Source organism: Cyprinus carpio, chromosome A1 (assembly GCF_018340385.1).
Source record: "Cyprinus carpio isolate SPL01 chromosome A1, ASM1834038v1, whole genome shotgun sequence".
Classification (NCBI taxonomy): Eukaryota; Metazoa; Chordata; class Actinopteri; order Cypriniformes; family Cyprinidae; genus Cyprinus; species Cyprinus carpio.
The window spans coordinates 37,560,389-37,582,103 of NC_056572.1; the positions used below are offsets into that span (position 1 = coordinate 37,560,389).

Sequence of the window (21,715 nt, forward strand, 5' to 3'; positions counted from 1 at the left end):
GTCTTTGGGGCTTTGGTCTTAAAAAAAAAAAAAAAAAAAAAAAAAAAAAAAACCTTTTAATGCATTAAGCCATGGTAAAGCGGTTAGAAATGTTCAGAATCATTCCAGCTGATTCAAAAGATCGACCATCATCATGGTCACAACAATGGGTATCGGAGAATATACCCAATTTAATATATTCAATTAATATAAAGAGATGATAACCTTATTAAAGTTTATTCAATATTTGACCGCTCAGTGGCTGTGATGAGCAAAATGCAACTAAAATTGAGCAACTTATGGCGCAATAAATTGCGTTTGTATACTATGCAACAGGATTACAGGTATCCACCTCCTTTCAGAATCATCCAAGGACGGGTAGGCGGTTAGACAATTGAGAAATAGAGTTTTTTCGATTTTTTTCGATTTATCACTTTAATAAAATACATGGAGGAGCAGTGATATTTTCCTCAGAAGTAAGGGGAAGGAAAAGTCCTATGCTTTGCAATGTAGTATAAAGAAAATTAAAGTTTCATTAAAATTGAAATGGAACACCACAGTCACATTAGCCTGTTGCAGATAATATACGTAACTAACAATTGTACTTGGGTCATGCTATATAAATTTTACAACAATTAATGACTACATCCTTTTCATTTCCTTTCTCATACACTGATGACTATGAAATAATCAAATTTAACAATTAATTATTTCATTTCATAACTCCATTCTTCTAGCTGAAGACCTGATCCTCACCACTGTGGATAATAACCCAATTCATTTATTAAATGTAGTTGGTTGTTTTCGTCTGTTAGAACTAAAGATCGTGCTTAATTTAGCCCAACAAACAATCATTTCAGAGACATGGCGAGTTAACAGTTTAATGGTTTATTTTTTCTTGCTGTGCATTTATAATGAAGGCGTTTTGTAACACTTGCACAGCGTTTTTCTTTAGCTTTTTTAAACAAAATACTAACATTCTACACCAACTACGGACACATTGCCTATCATGTACGTGTCCTATGAAAGACGAATTGAACCAATCAGTAGCATATGGGGTGGGGTGGGACACAGTGCAGCCCCGCCCCAGGTGCAGACTGCACAATTGTCAAACAACTTGCAATGACAAAAATATCACATGCTTTATGAAGCTTGAATTGTTATGCTAAAATTAACATTCACAAATGATGTAGTAGCTTCAATACATAATACATACTGTAATCCTTAATGCTTGCCATATTCAGTGGTCCAATGTGCGGTTTGAAAGCTGAAAATATCAATCACTTAATCCAGCTGTGCTTTGGAGTTCTTTGTTGCTGTTTGTTGTTACTTGTGTTTGCTACTTTACGGGTTATGTGCATGAGTTAGAGTATTTTCCTTGTTGTTACTTTGTAGTTTTCTTGTTAAGGTGAAATAAAATATTTGATTGAATATCTAAAATGTTATTTTAATACCACAGACCATACCACAGAGAAAAAAACGGAAGATCATTGGGGAGTTGCTAATCATTGAAGGAGAATACTCATCTGAGCGTTCAGCTGAAGTGAAGGTAAGATCAATATAAAAACAAGAAATCGACAAGTGCAAAATAGGTTGAGTCATCCTTTTAAATTATAAAGAAATCCATAAGATTCTCATATATTCACTTGTTTTTTTTCCATGTCACAGTACATATTTTATGGATAAATTCGTTCCTCAATGCAAGTTTTACCCAGATAACATGCACAATTCAACTAAAGGGTAACACCACTTTATTAGGGACCCATTATGGCTGAGATTAACTAGTTGCTTATTAGCATGCCTATTGTTAATGTTTACGAGGCCCAGTGTGGACCAGAGTAAATTTAGAAGATAGATTTGAGATGATCAAATTAAGGAATAATGCCTGACTACTCCACCTTGGGAATTTCCACACACCAAAAGAATCCAAACTAAAAGGGTTTACACAGGTTCTCTACCAAGAGAGAAGCAAAACGTCTGGAGACACAAGTATCAGTCAAATACAAAAGTTTTATTTAAAGACAAAAGCATTATTAATTAGTTCGACAACCCTCACATCAACTTTAACACGAATTTACATCAGTCACTTCAAACTGTCATGGAGCTGTGGCCAAACTACAGTGGAAGATACTCCAATAATAAAGGGATCTCACAAATCTGCACAGCACACTCACATCACCAATTAAGCAACCCCAGTGCACGCCCACAGACCACAGCACACAATGAAGAAGCACCACCACCATCTACAGAGAGCAATGGTGCCCTGGTCAAGAAGCCTGCAGCTCCTAGACAAAAAGAACTCAATAAAACACGTGCGCGCTCACCACACACACGCACAGCACACGCACGCACACACACACACACACACAGAGTCCCCAATTACACAACTGTAAAATAAAAGGCCTTAAACAATACTTTAACTCAAAATGAACTACAACAAATGTACAAACAAATGTTTCACAATACTATCAACCAAAATAAATCAATTAACAAAAACTGCAAATTTCACATTAATATGAAAACGAAATTGCAATACACAAGAACTCAATACAAAAGATTTTTCACAAAAAACCGCGACAAACAAAAAATGATAACAAAAAAAAAAAAAAAAAACAAACACACCATAAGGAGGATACAGAAAATACCGCTTTGAATTAAATAGCAAGTAATCCAACAAATTTAACACAACTTAAGCGTCACACCAAATATAAAACACTCAAGGGCTTTTGTTTTGAAACAAAAACATCACAAAGACCACAGTTCCGTTGGCACAGGTCAAAACACTACCCCAGCCCCAAAAACAAGGACTCAATGCGAATCAAAACATAAGACTAAAGACAGCGGTGCTGTCACTGTAAAGATGTTATTCACCCTGCAATGGGAACAAGAAGCATACAATGAACATCCTATAATCTATAAAGAAAACCAGAAAAACTATAAACTTACCAAATGACAGCTGCGGGAACCGGAATGTAGGTGTAATTACTCAGCCTATTTGCAACAGCCGTCACCCGTACACAACACATCAACTGAAATAAAACACAAATTGCGACTCGCAACACACTCCATGGTGGATCAGCGGATATAATAAGTTAATGCATACCTGGAGGAGGAACGATACAACATGGCCATCCAGACTACCCCCCCCCCCCCCCCCCCCCCATCAGTCCCCGATTAGTAGCAAGCTGTGACCCAAACGGCAAACGCGAGGAAGATGAACCTAGATGCAGCCGCTCTCCTTTACCGAACCAAACCGAGTCCCGTTCGATCGGCAACAGCACCGAAACCACACCACATCCGGGAAATGATTAAGAAGCTCTGCCTAGGTGCATTCGGCAATGGCTTTTATAGCCCGCACAATTGATGACATTAAAAATGCCCAGCCCAACCACTTGAACTCTGGAAATCATTGCCACATTAACCATACTGCAGAGGTGTGGGACTTTCAAGTCACAAGCAAGTCTTTCAATCTTAAGTCATTATCTCAAGTCCTCAAAGTGATTGACTGATTGTGCTGCATTAGTGATGACACCCTACTAGTTTAACAATCAACATCACTGAAGAGAAAGAGAAACACAAGAACTACAACTGACTTTAAGCACAGCCTTGAATGAAATCCAATTGGGAAGAAAAAAAAAAAACTTTGCCAACATAATTGTGGTCAGTTTTGCTTCAGTTGAGCACTTGAGCCTTTTAACAGCTTTGATAAATTTGCTTGTAAGCAAATGTATTACAGTTTCATAGCAAGCATTTGTGCAATGCCGAAACAGATCTTGAACTAGCAGGTGTCTTATATTTGTGATGACTGCATGAGCTTGATTTCTTGTTTATTCTCAAAACAAAAAAAAGATAAATAAGAAAAAAAAGCAGTGTTTAGAATTAGGCGTTTTAGTCGTGATCATTATAATTATGGGTTCCTCAACAGTGGTGACAAATAATTATTCATACTGCAGGGCATTATGGGAGTTTTTCATGTATTGCAACATGAAGCGTTTTGTTGGATTGGTACACCATTGGTTAGAGATTCATAAGCTGGTTCTTGATATCTGTGTGGTCTAAAAGCACCTGGAGGTTCAAATTTCTGTATGTGTTTGCACAGATTTAAAATTCGTGTTTCTGTACATATTAGAGCAGCTTTTTGTTTAAGTAGGTTGTAGTTCCATGGGATGGTGGTGTCCTTAACCTAAACTAAGGGGAAAAAAAAAAAAAAAAAAAACTTTATATTGAATACTACTGTCACACCAGCTCATTGTGACTTATACATTTATTGTATATCACTGAACTCTCTTCTCTACAACACCACATACAGAGCTACAGAGAGAGATCTAGCACAAGTCAAGAGTCAAGAGCACAACTAAATCAAACACTGATCTCCATGATGTGGCATCATTTTTAACCAATAAAACACATTAACATCTGATCCTCTGTAATTCTTCAATAAACAGCAGGTGATCATCACTTAATGCACAATCATCATCTTTAATTACGTCACTTAATTATCTCATTAACTTTAACTCTTTGAGGACCTGGATATTATGACTTGAAGACTTGCTTTTGACTTGAACAAGTCCCACCTCTGACATACTGGCTGTTTTTTAGTGTAGTTTAGTATAAAGCCACACATTCTGCAGACCATATTTCTACATCCCTAATCCTACCCAATACCTAAATTTAACAACTACCTTACTAACTATTCATAAAGCAGCAAATTAGGAGTTTTTTGTTCAGGGAAAGTCTTAGTTAATAGTGAATATGTATTACATCTTCCAAAGACACAGGCTTTGAATTATTAAAAACAGGAAAAACAGCCTATTGACAGGACAGATCCAAAACAGTAATCAGAAGACATTAATCAAAAGAACAAAAACAATGGTCCATAGCAACATTCATCAACAATTGGCAAACAATGGCAAGTACACCGAGAAGCACCCGGCTGCAGCCTGCAGATCGAGGTGGGGCTGCACCTGGGGCAGGTCTGCACGTGTCACCCCACCCCATACCTACTCTGATTGGTTCGATCATCTTTCATAGACATACATGATAGGAAATGTGTGTGTTGTTGGTGTAGGACGGAGTATGTTGTTTAAAAAGCTAAAAATGCTGTACAGTTTTACAAAGTCTTCATTATAATGTAGCTGTTTATTGTTAACTTGACTCACTATATCTGATTTATTGAATCACAAGATGTTAGCTGCTGCAAGTTTAATCTTCTGGACCAGTCGAATTCATGAATGAATCATTGGGACATTCTAAAATGCTTAATGTGAAAGTACATGGCTTTATGCATTAAAACGGTGTTTTAAAAAGATCAAACTCAGTAAACAAATTATAATAAAGCATTCTATTCACAGGCAAAGCAGATATGAGTCCAGAATAAGAACGCAATGCGTTTTAATTACACGTTAAGCGTTTTCATCCCATAACTGCTTATCTTTAAATAGAATGCTTTATTAAAATGTTTACTGAGTTTGTTCTTTTTTAAAACCGTTTAATGAATTGTGCCACGGTTAGCGTTTTCCTTTTAGGCTAATGGTTTCTTATGGGAGCGGGGGAAAACACTTAACACGTAATTAAACGCATTGCTTTCTTATTCTGAACTCATCTGCTTGTCTGTGAATAGAATGCTGTATTAATAATGTGTTTACTGGCTTTGGTCTTAAAAAAGAAAAAAAAATCATGCTTGTCATGCTATATAAATTAAAACAATATTTTCTCATACTCTGATGATATGAAAATCAAATTTACAGAAATTATTTAATCCATAATTCATTCTTCTATCTGAAGACCTGATCCTTCCACTGTGGATAATAAACCCAATTCATTTATAAAATGTAGTGGGTTGTTCGTCTGTTAGCCTAAAGATCAGCTTAATTTAGCAAAACAATCATTTTTTGGGGGTGGTGGGTTGTTGCTTTTTTGTTTTTTTTTTTTTTTTGTGTGTTATTTTTAATGATTTGTTTGTAAAACTGCACAGCGTTTTTAGCTTTTTAAACAAAATACTATTCTACACCAACTACACACACATTGCCTATCATGTATGTCTATGAAAGATGATCGAACCAATCAGAGTAGGTATGGGGTGGGGTGACACGTGCAGCCCCGCCCCAGGTGCAGACTGCCCAAGTCGGCCCGCCCCATACCTACTCTGATTGGTTCAACAGTCTTTCATAGACATACATGATAGGCAATATGTGCGTAGTTGGTGTAGGACAGAGTATATTGTTTAAAAAGCTAAAAACGCTATGCAGTTTTACAAAGCCTTCATTATAAAGCACAGTCTCTTATTATTAACTTGACTCACTATGTCTGTTTTATTGAACAATGTGATGTTAACTGCTGTAAATTTATTCTGCCGGACCAGTTAAATTCACAAACAAATCATTGGGACATAAATTAACTAGCATAAATGCATGTAATTTAACGTATTAAAACTGTGTTTTAAAAAATACTAATAAAACAAACAAACTATTAATAATGTGTCATTGTAATTTAGACAGACACATAAGTAATCAGCTTATGAATCTCAGCAATGGTGACACTCTAAAAATAAATAGATCAGTTCTTAACATCACAAAACATGCTACTAAAGCAAATAAAACAAATAACAATGTAGTAAGAATCCAAGAAAACAAGTGGACAATTGAGCAGTATAACTTATTCACGCTGCAATGCATGCTGGGAGTAATGGGTGGTACCCAGCATGCATTGCATAATGAAGCTTTTGATTGTCACCATTGTTGAGATTCATATGCTGAATCTTGATGTGTCTGTCTAAATTTCACCACTTTTTTTTTTTTTTTTTTGTTATGGTATTGTCTTAACAGTCTTTCATAACTTGCACACATAAATACTCATTGTTACAGCAGACAAAACAACAACAACAAAAAAATCCTTAGTGTTGAAAAGTCAGTTCAAGAGCCCAACTAAGCTAAACACTGATCTCCACTAAGTTCAGACACAGCATTAGATGAAATCAACTGAAATAAAAGAATACATTAAATCTCTCAATATCTGATTAAACAACTCCACAAACAGCAGCAGCATCTTCACATTACTGATGATGAATTGAGAATTAAGAGAGATTTAGATTTTGTTCACTGTTAAAAATTGCTGTAAAAAAGGACGAATTTTGACAGTAACATGCTGTTTTCCATTAAAGCAGTGCTTTTGGGTAATATTTGACATTTTCGAGAAAGTAGTCTGCTGCTATATATCGTGAATTAACAGAGTTTAAAGTCGACACTCAGAGACTGTTTCAAATCACACCCTACACCCTCATTCACTATTCCCTACACGAGTTTACTAATATAATCCACCTGACAGAGAGAATGAAATCTAATGAGTGAATTCAAACGGTGATGAACACCTGCTGTTAACGAGCAGAATAACTGAAGAAAAGAGAAACAAGACAAACACAAGAAATACAACTGACCACAGCCTTAGATTAAATCAACTGAAGATATAAGCAATCAACAAACAGCTTTACCACCTTCACACATTACTAACCAGACTGAATTTATTTCTGTTAGGTGTCTACAGAAGATCTTATTGAGAATAAACAACAGTTTAAATGATGTTGTTTTATTGTTTCATTTGATGTTGGAGATCAGTGTTAGTTTTAGTTGTGACTTTTGGGCATTAAATTTTGTTTGATTGTTATAACTGTGTATTGGCAGCACAGTTGTTCCAACAGAATGTTTGTGGTTGGTCAAGCAATGTTGGCTGTTTCTGATAGCTGTATTCTATTATTTGTGCTTAAAGTTTTGTTTGGTTCATACTGAGTCTAATTATGCGAGCATTTCATATGTTTAATTTTGTTTTTTTTTTGTTTGTTTTTAAATTTGTTAGTGTTTTTAAGTGCCATATAACAACCACTTAGTAAGAGATTTTAGGTTATTTATGTTTTTGAATTTTTTTGGTTAATGGTCAAAGAGAAACATCAAGAATCAGCTTATGAAACTCAACAATGGTGACAATCAAGAGCTTCATGATGCAATGCATACTGGGTACCACCCATCACTCCCAGCATGCATTGCAGCAATTGCAGCATGAATAAATTATACTACTCAGTTGTCCACTTGTTTCTCTGCATTCTTACTATGTTTTTATTTTATGTTGAGCTTTAGTACCAAGTACACCCGGCTGATTGCAGCATGAATAACTGCATCATATGGGGCGGGCCGGCTGCATGTGTCGCCCCACCCCATACCTATTGATGGGTTTCTATCGCTGCTTTCATAACACTGTAAAACCTGACAAGTCACAGTAACTCAAACGTTTGAGAGTAAACAGATATCCTTTAAAAACCTGACAAGTTACACTGCACTTGTAAAACCCGACAAGTAACTTAACTCAAACCGTTTGAGTAAACAGATTATCCTTAAAAACCTGACAAGTTACACTGTAAAACCCGACAAGTAACTTAACTCAAACCGTTTGAGTAAACAGATATCCTTAAAAACCTGACAAGTTACACTGTAAAACCCGACAAGTAACTTAACTCAAACCGTTTGAGTAAACAGATATCCTGAAAAACCTGACAAGTTAGGTTTACTCAAACCGTTTTGAAAAGGAAACCGATTGCCTTTAAACCAATTTAAGTTTTAAAACTAATAGTTGTGAGTACTCTGACCTTAATTCAGTTGAGGTTCACTGAAAGAAGATTATTACATTGCAATTAAATAATTAAGTGATTAATTGAGTGGTAAATTGTGAATTAGTGATGAACAGCTGCTGTTAACAAAAACGAATTTACTGAAGAAAAGAGAAACACAAGAACTACAACTGACTTCAGACACAGCCTTAGATAAAATAAACTGAAATAAAAAACATTAAATCTCTCAAGATCTGATTAAAAAAACCCCACAAACCAGCATCACCAGCTCTCACTTATTAATAACCAGACTGACTTTATTTCTGTCAGACGTCTACAGAAGATCTTATTGAGGAATTAACTAAGGTTTAGATGTTGATTTATGTTTTCATTTGAAGTAACCATGTTAGAGATCAGTGTTTGCTTTAGTTGGGCTCTTGACCCTTGATTTCTGTCTTAGTTTTTTCTTTGGCTGTTGTAACCATTTGTTGTAACCATTTGTTGTAACTCAAAAGCCCAGAGAAAATATCATCAGGTGTTATACACACACTCACACTCTTAAAAGCTGTTTTTATCCAAAGCATCTTACAGTGCATTAAGGTTAGCGTTTTTCTTTATCTAACCTGTACCTAGATGTTGGTTGTTATACTATATATTGGTGATGACGATCATTGATTATTGAACTGTTTGGAGTCTAATCTCTGATGAAATAGTGTGTTGGTGTAATTAGTTGGATTGATTACCAGTAAAAGCGATTCCAGGCAATAAAAGCCAGTGGTTCTGTGATAATCAGTTTAATATAAAGAACTTTCCAAAACAGCTTGATTTTCTGTGGTGTCCCTCAGTCACACACAGACATCAATAATCAGCATATAAACCTCAACAATGGTGACCATTTAAAAAAAAAAAAAAAAAACACACAGCAGAGCATGCTGGGAGCCATAGATGAGTTTTGTACTACAATGTACCCCAACATGCATTGCAGCATGTTTTTTTTTTCGTCACCATTGTTGAGGTTCATATTCTAATTATTGATGTCTGTGTGTGACTAGTTGCTGCCATAGAAGACTAAACTGTTTGGAAAAACTTTTATATTAACTGATTATAAAAACCACTGGCTTTTTGAATTGCTTTTATTGTAATCAACTGAACTATTTATAAAACACATATTTAGTCAGTTTTTAGACTCTGAACAGCTTCATGATTGACATCACCAGTATGCTGTACAACAACCAATACCTGATAATATTTTCCATGGGTTTTTGAGTTAAAACAAACATGTTTCAAAAACACATGGCTACAACAACCAGAAAAACTACACTGCAAACACTGATCTCTAACATGGTTACTTCAAATGAAACAATAAATCAACATCTAAACCTTAGTTAATTCTCAATAAGATCTTCTGTAGACGTCTGACAGAAATAAAGTCAGTCTGGTTACTAATAAGTGGAGCTGGTGATTCTGTTTGTTAACGGCAGCTGTTCATCACTAATGCTCAATCAGCACTTAATTAATCACTTGATTACATAATTGCAAAGTTTTAAAATTTACATGGTTTAAGTACAATCTGTTTACTCAAACGGTTTGAGTTACTATGACTTGTCAGGTTTTACAGTGTACACACATTTCTTATCGTGTATTTTTATGAAAGCCGATCAAACCAATCAGAGTAGGTATGGGGCGGTCTTCACGTGCAACCCCACCCCAGGTGCAGCCCCGCCTCGATCTGCAGGCTGCAGCCAGGTGTACTTGGGTATGTCCTTTCAGAATCATCACTGGCTGGTTGAAATAAATTCATTCATTCTTCTATTTGAAGACCTGATCCTCCCTCTGGATAATAAACCCAATTCATTTAGTATATGTAGTGGGTTGTTCATATGTTAGCCTAAAGACTCAGCTTAATTTAACACAACAATAATTTCAGGGACATGGAGAGTTACAGGCTAATGTTTTATTTCTTCTTCTGTGCATTATTATGAAGGCTTTGTAAAACTGCACAGCGTTTTTAGCGTTTTTAAAACAACATACTACAACCGTCCTCCACCGACTATGAACACATTTCCTATCATGTATGTCTATGAAAGACAAACGAAACCAATCAGAGTAGGTATGGGGTGGGGTGACGTGCAGGCCCCGCTTCCAGATGCGCAGCCCCGCCTCGATCTGCAGGCTGCAGCCCGGGTGCTTCTTTAGTAGCATGTTTTTTTTGTGATGTTTAGAACTGATCTGTTTATTTATTTTTTGGATTGTCACCATTGTTGAGATTCCTACACTGATTACTGATGTGTCTGTCTAAATTAAAACAAAGCTTTCAATGTTTTTTTTTTTTTTTATTGAGTGATATGTTTTTACAATCTTTCATAAATGGTTTGCATGGTGGGTGCTTGTTTTTCTGCTTTAGCATCAATGTTCAATAAGATAAGAGACACCAGATAAATTCAGTGAATCTAAAGCAAGAGAATGATTACTTTTACCAGTCTATGAAACAACAATGCCAGTTATATATAAAAGAATCAAAGACAATATATATATATATACCCCTTTGTATATATATATTATATATATACTTAGCTATATATATATATATTGTCTTTGATTCTTTTTCCCATAACAAACAACAGTTTCAGAATCACATTGGTACAGCAACAAAAAAAAAAGTTAAAATTATAAATGTTCATGGTTAAATGCCTAATACTAAACAGTGTTATTTTTTATTTTATTTTATTTTTTTCTTAATATTGAAGCATTATGGTGGCATTTGCATAATGAGATTTCTCTTTTTAAAAAAAAAAAATAATCAAGAGATTCAAATCAAGGTCATACAGTCATCAAAAGCATAAACTACCTGCCAGAGGTGGGACTTTCAAGTCAAAAGCAAGTCTTCAAGTCATATCCCAGGTCCTCAAAGAGTTAAAGTTAATGAGATAATTAAGTGACTAATTAAATGATGATTGTGCATTAGTGATGATCACCTGCTGTTATTGAGAATTACAGAGGATCAGATGTTAATGTTTTATTGGTTAAAATGATGCCACCATCATGGAGATCAGTGTTTGATTTAGTTGTACTCTTGACTTGTGCTAGATCTCTCTCTGTAGGTTTGTATGTGGTGTTGTAGAGAAGAGAGTTCAGTGATATACAATAACTGCATAGTCACAATGAGCTGGTATGATTATATTCAAAATAATACTTTTTTTTTCATAAGTTTAGGTTAAGAACAATCATCCCAGTGAAATTACAACACCCTTAAAAAGTACTGCTCTATTATTTATAGAGAATTTTTTTTAAATCTGTGTAACACATACAGAAATTTGGACTCCAGTGCTTTTAGACACACAGATATCAAGAACCAGCATATGAATCTATACAATGGTGACAATCAACAAAATGCTTCATGTTGCAATACATGAAAAACTCCTATAATGCACTGCAGTATGAATAATTATTTGTCTCCACTGTTGAGGATCATATGATATGAATGTTCATGGCTAAATGCCTAATCCTAAACACTAGTTTATTTATTTTTTTTTAATATTGAAGTATTATGGTGGCAATGTATAATGAAATACCACTCTTTTAAAAAAAAAGTAATAAAGAAATTGAAATCAAGATCCAACAGTCATCATAAGTTATCTGCAAGTTCAAGATTTGTTTCAGCGTTGCACAAATGTTTGCTATAAAACAGTAATGCATTTGCTTTGAAGCAAATTTATCAAAACTGTTAAAAGGCTCAAGATATTTTAGGCAATATTAAAATCCTGGACGGGACGTGTCCCGTATGAACTATAAAACTTAAAGTGTTGCTGGATTCATTTGTAGTTTAGTAATATGAGTGTAACATTTTTTTTTTTTTTTTTTACTTTTGATTTACTCCATAAGATTGAACAGTTACATGACAACCTGAACATAAGAACAGTTTGGGTTTAAATTATTTTGAGCTTCAATGTCATAAACAACCATAATCAAATGACCACAAACATAAATACTGTATAACAGATGTATCATAAAGACACAATTATAGCAATCAAACAAAACTTAAAGTTCAAAAGTCAAGGGTCAGGAGCACAATTAAAGCAAATACTGATCTCCACAATGGCAACGTCAAACAAAACAGTAAAACATCATCTAAATCTCTGTAACTCTCAATAAGATCTTTTGATCTCTGATCTGACAGAAATAAAGTCAGTCTGGTTAGTAATGCGTGAAGCTGGTAAAGCTGTTTGTTGATTGTTTGAATCTTCAGTTGATTTTGTGGCGAGTAGGACTTCTCTTTTACCGGCAACGCCACCCGGGGAATTTCACCCCGAGAATAGGATTTGACTAACTCAATAGTTAAACCACCAAAATACAAAAGCACACAGGTTTGAATTATGCATGAAGCCAGAGACGTAGTTCCGTTTAAAAGACAATTTTAATTCATACAATTACTAAAATACAAGTATAAGATACAATACTCCCTAAAATAGGGGAAATGAGTGCTGAGGCCTTACCAGTGGAGAGGTAGGGTCAAAGGGTGTGGGATCTCAGAGGAAGATTCCCCAATCACACGTGAACACTCACACACACACTGTGATAAAAAAAAACCCCAAAATAAGCAAACAAGGGAAAACACAGCACACAAGAAGAGACACCACCACCAAGGACACCGACACCACCACTTTCGGCACTCAGCACTGTGGGAGAGAGAACAGTCAATTATTGGGGAGTGAAATAAATCAATAAACCAAAAATAAATGAAAAAAAGCAACTTCAGTCTAAGGCAATTCTAGGCAGCAAAGGGGACTTAATAGCTGTCTAGAGCCTAACAAAAAGAACCAAAGTTTAACAAATCAAAGTTTCAGCAAAAATGAAAATCTTTATCAAAACTTAAAGAAATATAAATTAACCAAAAAAAACACTTAATCATAAATTTAACAAAAACCCATAAACATAGACCCCAATCTCCACACACATTAAGGAGCACAGTCAGTCCAAAAGATCTGTGTCACCAATCACTCAATTACAGCCCTGCCAGACACCCAGTTGGGCAACAGATCCTGGTGCTGGAAGGCCCTTAGCGGCATTCAGAGCTTAGAGTGAGCTCCTGTAGCTATAACTGGTTAAACAATCTACAGTTAAAACAATAGTTGAGACAAAACAGCAGCGTGACAGGGAAAGGAGGGGCTGGTGCAGATACCAGCACAAGCGAAGCGGTTTACAACCCTGACGTACACAAACAAACCAAAGTCAGTAACAATTTGTGATTAAAATATACACGTAATGCCAACTAGTATACATACGTACCCATCAAGGAGCCTCACACCAATAGTGATGATAGTACAGCTACACCGAGCCAGCAGCAAAACTCAACCCGGTTCCGTCACAGGAATGATCGGGTTTGTAACAGGGAGACACTGCAAAAGACACTGCACGCTATAACGCCCATCCTAACGTAAACAAGGCCTATAGATGAATAGAATTCAAGTAGGGCTCGCTGCAGCCTGCGGTGGACATCCAACCCCGCCCACATCCAAGTGTGACGTCAGAAGTCACGCCCATGGCCCCGACACAACCCCGCCCTCCCACATCCAAGTGTGACGTCAGAAGTCACGCCCATCCCGACACAACCCCACCCACGTCCAAGTGTGACGTAAACGAAAGCCACGCCCATATCAAATACGTCTCCTCATGTGATTTCCCCATCCCCGTACCTGGAAAACCTGGAAGTATGTTGAAACAATTTATGGAAGTTAATGGGATCTAAATAAATAATATTGTCCTTCGTTTTACTAATACACGTTTTTCTTATTTTTGTGTAAAGGATGTCTAGGCTAAAATGGCACAACTTAAATCTAATATATATTTAATATGTCTAATATACGGAGCTGATTTTGTCATCATAACCGCTCCTAAAACGCTTATGTTGATTAAAGTAGGATTATTGTCAATTAAAACTTTTAAACCTTACCTTGGTTCATTTATGTAATGAGATAAATTCAACATTTATTGAAAAAACGATTTTGACCTACCCAAGGCAAAATTGAAATGCATCAAATTTAAAGGGGACAATTAGATTTTAGTATTGTAAAAGTATGCAAATTTATTGTAAAAGTTGGTATTATATAATTGTCATTTAATTTTCTAAAGATTTAATTCCACTTATCATAAAGTGTTTAACATTTGAATGATAGAATCAACAGTTCCCCATATGCAGTAGGCTACACATACTTAGGCTGAATAAAGATTGCATTGAGTAGATTATATAAGTAACATGACATTGACCCTTCAGGCCTTGTTCATCACCAACTTGATATGAACATGTCCAGGTCCTCCACATACTTAAAGATGAATGAAAAAGGCATCCATTGTTTCATTGGGTATTTTTATATTTATTATTTTATAAAAATAATTACATGTATAATTTTACAAAAAAATAAATAAATAAATAATAATAATAATAATAAACACCACCAGTTTTTGAACAGTAAGATTTTTATTATTTTTTAAAGTCTCTTCTGCTCACCAAGCCGGGATTTATTTGATCCAAAACACAGCAAAAAACAGTAATGTGAAATATTTTTACAATTTAAAAGAACTGCTTTCTATTTGAATGTATTTTAAAAATGCAGTTTATTCCTGTGATCAAAGCTGAATTTTCTTCATCATTACTCCAGTCTTCAGTGTATTAACATAATAATAATAAAATGTTTTTTGAGCATCAAATCAGCATATTAGAATGAAGGATCATGTGACTGGAGTAAGTCACCTTTGAAATCACAGGAATAAATTTCATTTTAATAGAAATATAGAAAATTTTAATTTTAAATAGCAAAATATATTACAAAAGCAAAATATTATACAAATATTTTAAAATTGGACTATTTTTGCTGTACTTCGGATTAAATAAATGCAGGCTTGATGAGCAGAAGAGATTTCTTTAAAAACATTAAAAAAAATGTCACTGTTCAAAAACTTTTGACTGGTTTGTGTTTAACAAAAGGTATGCTCCAAATATTATAAAGTCTGAGCAGCTTGACGCAATGAGCAGCTGAATGATCAGATAAACAGTTCTTGACATGCAATACACACACATACATACATAGACTACACAGAGAGATTCCTTGCTTCAAATATATCCTCCGATTCTCCCTCCAGGTAGTCTTTGATGGCATTCTGTTGATTTTTACTGTCCATCTGGAGAACGGCAGGCCCTGTCACCCCCCCACAGAATAACCCACGATGACTCTGTACCACGCTGGACCAATGGTCCCTTACAAAACTTCCAGGTTTATGTCCTCTTGGCGCTCCTGTTAAAAATAGAGAATACATACGTGTTGGGGGTATATGTGTCCACTAAAAATTATTTTCCTCATCTCATTCTACATAAACATATTTATGATTTTAAAACACAAAAATCAATCGATATCTAAAGAAATGCTCTCACCATACCTCCGTGCACCACTGCATGGCTTATGTGGTCCTTCAAGTGAACTGTAACAAGTAAATTTTCTTTACTGGTGAAACCGCAGCAGGGACCCCTAACCCGGGAGAACTTGCCCTGCATCAGGCTTGGGACTGAAAATGTGTAGAATGCTGTCACAAAAACATGACAAACAAGCATTATGTGATCTTTTCGTTAATATAGAAGAATACAAAGATAATTTGTGACATACACAGAGTTATCCAGCAAGACATAATGAAATGATGCGGTTGCCCAACCAAGTTACTGTGCATGGGTACTCTGATCAGAGTATATCATTAAAGAGGTTATATGTATGTGAGTGTTTTGGGTGGTGGTGGTGGTGGGCAGGTAAGTACATATGTGTGAGAGGGATGAAGTGTGTGTGTGTGTAAAGAGGTTATATGTATGTGAGTGTTTTGTGGGGGGGAAGGGTATAAAAAAAATATTGCCCACATTGATTCATAATTGATTTTATATATGTAAGACTTGTGCCTTCTATCTATCTATCTCTCTATCTATCTACACATGTATTATTATTATTGGTTTTAGTTATGTTTATTTTAATTCTATTATTTATTTTTTATGTTAATAGTTATGTTATTATTCTTGGATTTAAATATAAATAATAGACCCCCCCAACATAAAAACTCACTCATCTCACCCCCCACCCCCAACACACACACCACACACCATCCACACCCTCGCCACCGACCGGGGGATTGAAATACGACCGTATATATATATAAGTCTATAGTACTTTTGTTGCTAGCAATAAACGTGCCTGTGTGAAGTTGAAATTAAAAATACTGTTGTTTATGAACATGCACACAAATGACGCACAACATTCTTAAATTTGTCAACGTTTGGTAAAAGACCAAAGATATATTTTTTTTTTACTTACCGACACAGCAAACAAACAGCTTCTTTTTTAGCGGTTGGCAAACAATACAAATTATCTTCTTATTGATGCTTCTTCCTGTTTCAAAATGATTGAGAATGTGACGTATTTTGACATGGGCGTAGTCTGTGACGTTCACACTTGGATGTTGGGCCGGGTTGGATGTCCACCGCAGGCTGCAGCGAGACGCTCCTCATAAAATTAGCCCATTGCATTACCTGTCGAATTACCGTGACTGCACCGCAGCCTCGAAAGAGTCAAGAGCTGAAATGTGCCTCCGGCAACAAAGAGTAAGGAGTGTCAATAGGGAACCCCTGCCTATATAGCATGCAGCTAAGTCCTGATTGGTCCAGAGAGAGTGTGAGTGTGATTGAAACCACTGCGACCAATCAACCTGTTACAATCAGTGTGATTGAAACCATTGCGACCAATCAACCTGCTACAATTTCATCTAAAGCTGTGGCTGAAGTCAGTTGTAGTTCTTGTTTGTGTATTGTTTCTCTTTTCTTCGGTGATTCTGCTCATTAACAGCAGCTGTTCATCAGTGTCTAAATTCACTCATTAGTTTTAATTCTCTCTGTCAGGTGGACTATATTAATAAACTCATGTAGGGAATAGTGAATGAGGGTGTTGGGTGTGAATTGAAACACAGCCTCTGAGTGTTAACGTTGAACGCTGATAATTCACGATATATAGCAGCAGGCTACTTTCTCAAAAATGACAAATATTACCCAGAATGCACTGTTTTTATGGAACAGCATGTTACTGTCAAGTCAACAAATTAGAATATGGTGACATGCCAATCAGCTAATCAACTCAAAACACCTGCAAAGGTTTCCTGAGCCTTCAAAATGGTCTCTCAGTTTGATTCACTAGGCTACACAATCATGGGGAAGACTGCTGATCTGACAGTTATCCATAAGACAGTCATTGACCCCCTTAGAAAGCCACTCCTGATGCGTCTTACCTGGGCTAAGGAGAAGAAGAACTGAACTGTTGCCCAGTGCTCCAAACTCCTCTTTTCAGATAAGAGCAAGTTTTGTATTTCATTTGAAAACTAAGGTCCTAGAGTCTGGAGGAAGGGTGGAGAAGCTCATAGCCCAAGTTGCTTGAAGTCCAGTGTTAAATTTCCACAGTCTGTGAAGATTTGGGATGCAATGTCATCCGCTGCTGTTGGTCCATTGCAGGGGTCTCCAACCCTGCTCTTGGAGAGCTACTGTCCTGCATATTTCAGCTCCAACCCTAATCAAACACACCTGAACCAGCTAATCAAGGTGTTCAGGGCTACTTGATAATTACAGACAGGTGTGTTAGAGCAGGGCTGGAACTGAAGTCTGCTGGATGGTAGCTCTCCAGGAGTAGGGTTGGAGATCCCTGGTCCATTGTGTTTTTTGAAAACCAAAGTCACTGCACCCATTTACCAAGAAATTTTGGAGCACTTCATACTTCCTTCTGCTCAGCCGTTTTCTCGTTTCTGCTTATTTCATTCCAAATGGAAAAACTATCAAAACATACACGGACCAATTTTAATGGGAGTTTTTGATAGTGATTGAACTCTAGACTCAGTGAAAATGTTCTTTGATAATGTAAATGTTATTTTCTCTCTTTCTGTATAATGAAAGATTAGTAGCCGTTTTTATATCACATTAACTTTCAATGTTAAATTCACATTTAATATAAAGTCAGTCGTATTAAAAATATGTTATGGCATGACACCCATATTTGTTACTTAAGTAATCAGACAGGTTTTTATGCATGGTTTATAGATTACATTATAAGGCTACTTTGACCATCGCATATTATCTAACATAATCTATGAAGGTGAGAACTGAGATATTTCATGATATAGTTCATGCGTCTGGGAATGTTTCTAATAAAAATTAAAAAAAATAAAAATAAATAATGCTAAATAATAATTTGCCAATATGCTGTTGTAGCTGCTGTGTGTCGCATGATGACCCCCTCCCCCACCAACTCGTGCCCCCTCAAAAATAATGAGTGCATGACTCCCCTGCTTGTACATTAAATAAAATATTATTTTTACATTAAATAAGTTGTTACAGAGTATGAAATAAATACCCTCCAAACCCGCTTTAGGTCTTTTCCAGGAGGAATGCCTTTGCCTAGACACAATTAATATTGATATTTCCACAATATTTATGCTTGCAGAAATATACATTTTCCACAATTTTTATGATTGGAGAGATGTAGATTTATGATTTTTGGTTTGGTTGGTTATGTGTTTATGTTGATAACTTAGCGGTCATGTGAGGAGTTTTCACTCTTCTCTGTGTCATAGGTTATTTATACATATATAATACATACTTTAAAATATAATTTAATTCAGTGAAGCAAATCAGAATTTTCATCAGCAGTTACTCCACTTTTCAGAGTCATGATCCTTCAAAAAAATAATTCTAACATATTGATTTATTACCAGTGCTGGAAACAGTTTTGCTGCTTAATATTTTTTTGGAACCTGTTGACATTTTGTTTAGGATTCTTTGATGAATACAAAGCTAAAAAGAACATCATTGATAGTAGATCAACACATTGGAATGATTTCTGAAGTATTATGTGACACTGAAGACTGGAGTAAAGGCTGATGAAATATATATATATATGATATATATATTATATATATATATATATATATATATATACACACAGTATATATATATATATATATATATATATATATAATAATATATATATACACACACCACACACACATACATTACATACATTTTATCTATATATCCAAATAAAAATAAACTATAGAGATTCAGTATATGACCCAAAGTAACTACACAGCAAAAAATCCAGAGTGAAATCAACTCTGCTGGGAGTACATGTGAGACCACACTCAAGAGTGTGAAAGTGTTAAAATATGAGTGTTAAATTAACACTGAAGCGGAGTTAAAGTTAATGAGATAATTAAGTGATTAACTGAGTGATGACTGACCATTATTGACGAAACCTGATGTTAACAAGCAGAATCAATAAAGACAAAAATCAAAAAATTTTTATGTCACCATTATAGTGGTCAGTGTTTGCTTTAGTTGGGCTCTTGACTCTTACGTTTTTAAAATTAGATTTGGTTTGGCTGTTGTAATGGAGTTGTAAAACAGACGGGCAAACAAACAATATTGGTTTTCCTGAATCACTGAGTTAAAGCTTTCATTGGTGATTATTGCGGCCGAATGATTCTTCAGCGTAGGATTGCCGGCATTTTAAATACAATCTGTGGAATTTCTTAAAAGTTGTTTGTTCAAAAATCTTTCAAAAGAGTCTTTCCCATGAAGCACTTGTGTTGCAGTGCATCATGGGAGCAATGGATGAATTTTGATAGGTGGCACCCAGAATGCACTGCAACACAAGTCTCCTGCAACATGCTTTTTTGATTGTCACCGTCGTTGAGGTTCACAGGTTGATTCTTGATGTTTGCATGTCTAAATGAAAGACTCGAAAGATTTTTGAACAAACAACTTTTAAGAAATTCCACAGATTGTATTTAAAATGCCGGCAATCCTGCGCTGAAGAATTATTCGGCCGCAATAATCAACAATGAAAGTTTAACTCAGTGATTCAGGAAAACCAAAATTTTTTTGTTTGCCCATCTGTTTTATAACTCCATTACAACAGCCAAACAAAATCTGACTTTAAAATGTTAAGGGTCAAGAGCCCAATTAAAGCAAACACTGACCACTATAATGGTGACATTAAAATAGTTTATTTTCGTCTTTGTTAATTCTGCTCGTTAACATCAGGTCTCGTCAATAATGGTCAATCATCACTCAAATAATCACTTAATTATCTCATTAACTTTAACTCCGCTTCAGTGTTAATTTAACACTCATATTTTAACACTTACACACTCTTGAGTGTGGTCTCACATGTACTCCCAGCAGAGTTAATTTCACTCTGGATTTTTTGCTGTGTAGTAACTAACTACTTCAGTAGTTTTTTTATCTGATACTTTTTTACTGTTACTCAAGTAACTATTCAGACTAGTACTTTTACTTGAGTAAATATTTCTATAAGTACTTTTATTTTTACTTGAGTACAGTTTTTGGGTACTCTACCCACCTCTGACTGTTTCATTTGAAGTAACCATGTTAAAGATCAGTGTTTGTTTTAGTTGGCCTCTTGACCTTTGATTTCTGTTTTAAAAAACATCTTCTTAAACATGTTTGTTATAATTCAAAAGCCCAGGGAAAATGTGGTCAGTAGTTTGTTGTAATGTGTTTGGGACGACAATCATCAATTAGGTGATTGTTTTCACTTGGAGTCCAATCTCTAGTTAAACATATATCATATTGATTTACTAGAAATGATTCTGACAATCAATGGGTCTGTTACAATTAGCCAAAAAACTTTCCAAACAGTTTGTGCACAAAAACTTACTCATGGTATCAAACAGACTCACGACGACATCAAAAATCAGCATATGAACCTGAACAATGGTAAAAATTAACAAAATATTCAGATAAACCCCTGAACATCACAAAACAAGCAATTAACCCCTCTGGAGTCGATTAACGCGTATACGCGTTTTTGGGGTATTTTCCTCCTGATAACCCCGAAAAGAACTTAAATTACACTTTCAGTTTTGATCGTACAGATAAGTGCAATACATCAATCGAATCTGTAAAGGGTCTACTTTTTTTTGTATACAGACATAATAACAACAAAACTTTGTGCACTTATAAAATAAAGATAACAAACAAGGAGTGCTGTCTGCAGCCTTTGTCTGCGCTGATCTTCAGATACAAATGCGTCATTAAAATGAACTGTAACT

At 35.4% G+C, this 21,715-nt stretch overlaps 1 protein-coding gene across 1 annotated transcript in view; it reads left to right on the forward strand.

The window, feature by feature from the left end:
- The first annotated feature begins 306 nt into the window (after positions 1-306).
- The window catches only part of LOC122147425 (deoxynucleoside triphosphate triphosphohydrolase SAMHD1-like), a 37,881-nt gene continuing 16,472 nt past the window's right edge, over positions 307-21,715 (forward strand). The window contains exons 1-2 of the mRNA XM_042769992.1: positions 307-357; positions 1,439-1,528. Coding sequence (XP_042625926.1) covers positions 307-357; positions 1,439-1,528 — 141 coding nt within the window. The remainder of the gene's footprint in view (positions 358-1,438; positions 1,529-21,715) is intronic.